General features: G+C 37.0%; 1 protein-coding gene across 1 annotated transcript in view; it reads left to right on the plus strand.

The window, feature by feature from the left end:
• Nucleotides 1-4: 4 nt before the first annotated feature.
• TXNL4A (thioredoxin-like 4A) overlaps nt 5-2,211 on the plus strand; it is a gene marked incomplete at its 5' end in the record, with an annotated part of 8,245 nt that continues 6,038 nt past the window's right edge. The window contains one exon of the mRNA XM_010291994.1: nt 5-121. Coding sequence (XP_010290296.1) covers nt 5-121 — 117 coding nt within the window. The remainder of the gene's footprint in view (nt 122-2,211) is intronic.

The following is a 2,211-nucleotide window of genomic DNA, read 5'->3' on the forward strand; positions in this document are numbered from 1 at the left end:
CTGGCAGGTGGACCAGGCCATCCTCTCGGAAGAGGACCGAGTGGTGGTCATCCGCTTTGGGCACGACTGGGACCCGACCTGCATGAAAATGGATGAAGTCCTATACAGCATTGCAGAGAAGGTAAACTGGAGTTGCAGTGCGAGACGGTCACTTTCCGCGCTCGGTGTTTCAATTGGCTTATACGAAGCCGAGGCAGGGTATGACTCGGCTTCTGGAGAGGTATTCCTGCTTTAGGAGGCAGCAAGAAAGCTGTTCGGTTTCCTTTCATGAGTGTCTCCTAAAGTCATCGACTACCCAGATGTTTGTAGTATTTAATGGTGTGAAAAGAGTGTTACAAGTTCTGAAATAAAAATCCCTGCCTGTTAACAATCCGTCATTTAATGAACGTCAGCATTCAAGCAGGAGCAAGTGCTTGGTAGTAGGACTGCTGTGCCACTAGGTAATGCAGCACTGTCACTTTGCAATCAGAATATATGCCACTATATATTCAGATTAATATATATTCAGGTTTCCATTTGAATAACTTGAAAAGTTACTTTCATTTTGACTTAAAAATGGTGAGATCCTAAAATGTACAGGAATATGTTGATTAATACATCAGTAATATTCTTTAATACATCAGTAATTACCCTTCATGGAGTCAGATGGCATTCCATTGAGTTGGAATTAGGCTGATTAAATTTTAGGAGACAAACTGAAGCCGTTTTCAGATGCAAACGGAGTGCCTGCTGACTAAAGAAAGACTGACTAAAGAACTGGTCACTAAAGAAAGATAGAAACTGGAGAAAAATTAGACTGTTAACATACACAGTCAGCTATTATTTACCTTTTCATGTATTTGGTAAAGGTTTTGCTTAGTGGTAGATGTAGAAACTTGATAGCCCTTCTTTAACTGAACCATATAGAAAGTTAAGCAAAAGAAATCTGAACCAGAAATGGTAACTTGGGTAGGAAAAGGAGTCAGCTATCTTCACGTAAAATTGTTTGCATTCTGATATAGAGTTCTTTTAGTGGCATACTCCTTTCTTTTTTAATGTTGTTTTTAAATAAATGAACTTTTGTCTCTAAAATCCCTACAGTGAAAATTCTGTACCTATAGCCAAATATTAAGACATAATGGAATACAGTGAAGAGTTGTGTCATGGTTTAATTTACTCGTTCTGTGTTTAAGATGGTGGGAGTGTCTTATGCTCAGATACTGTTAATATCGGCTTTTGGCAGGATGCTAGGTAATTTGGCAGACGTATTGGCAGTTAGGGGTGACTGGGGGAAGAAAGAACAATGTAACTTTCTATTTAAAAATCTCCCTCTGCAGAAATGGCAGATTAAAGGGGGAGATCCTTCCTCATCCTCTTGCTTACAAGCCATGTTTGGATCTCTGCTGTTTTAAAGAGTGAGTAAAAGTTCCAATTGTACAGGTGTTTATACTAGAGAATAATACAGAATGTTAACATGCTGTAATTGCATGCTACATTTGAAGAAAATGTAGCCATATTTTACATTTGTTACCATGGTGCAATATTCTTTTAGTCTGCAGCATATTTTTGGGTAGCAGTAATACTCATCTGTAGTTTATAATAGGAAAACAGATTTTTTCAGTTTGAATGTTTTTGGAGGAGAAGAAACTAGAACACTATATGAAAATACAAAGCAGTTTATTTTCACTGAAATGTACTACACTTACAGTTGACTATTTTTTTCCCCCCACTGTTACATGAGAAAGAAGCAAGGTTTCACTGAGTTTCAAAATGAAGGATAATTGCAAGATACTAGTTTTCTGCTTTGTTAGGGTTTCAACCAGACATCTAAGAATTGAGTTTTATAAAATTCCTCTAGAACACACTTTTTAAAAAATATTTTTTTTAAAAAATGAGGCTCGCAATTATAGAAAACATCCCCTGAAATACAAGACTTTGGCTGCTAAATTACTTTAATACCCCTTTTTAAAGAAATATTTTAAACCCATGATTTATCTACGACTGAATACTGTAAATCAGATAACCTCTTCTGAAACAAGATTACTTTAACCAATAGGTTGTACTGGGCCAATGTGGGTTCAGGGAAAATTGTTCAGATGTTTTGCATTTATTTAACTATAATCAGAAGTGTGAATAGCTGTGGCTTTTGCTCAAGCATTAGTTGTGCCTCTGCCTTTCTGTTAAGGTTACATGAAAAGTGAGAGAGGAAAAGATGGAGGGTGGAGGGAAAGA

Source organism: Phaethon lepturus, unplaced genomic scaffold (genome assembly GCF_000687285.1).
Source record: "Phaethon lepturus isolate BGI_N335 unplaced genomic scaffold, ASM68728v1 scaffold46287, whole genome shotgun sequence".
Classification (NCBI taxonomy): Eukaryota; Metazoa; Chordata; class Aves; order Phaethontiformes; family Phaethontidae; genus Phaethon; species Phaethon lepturus.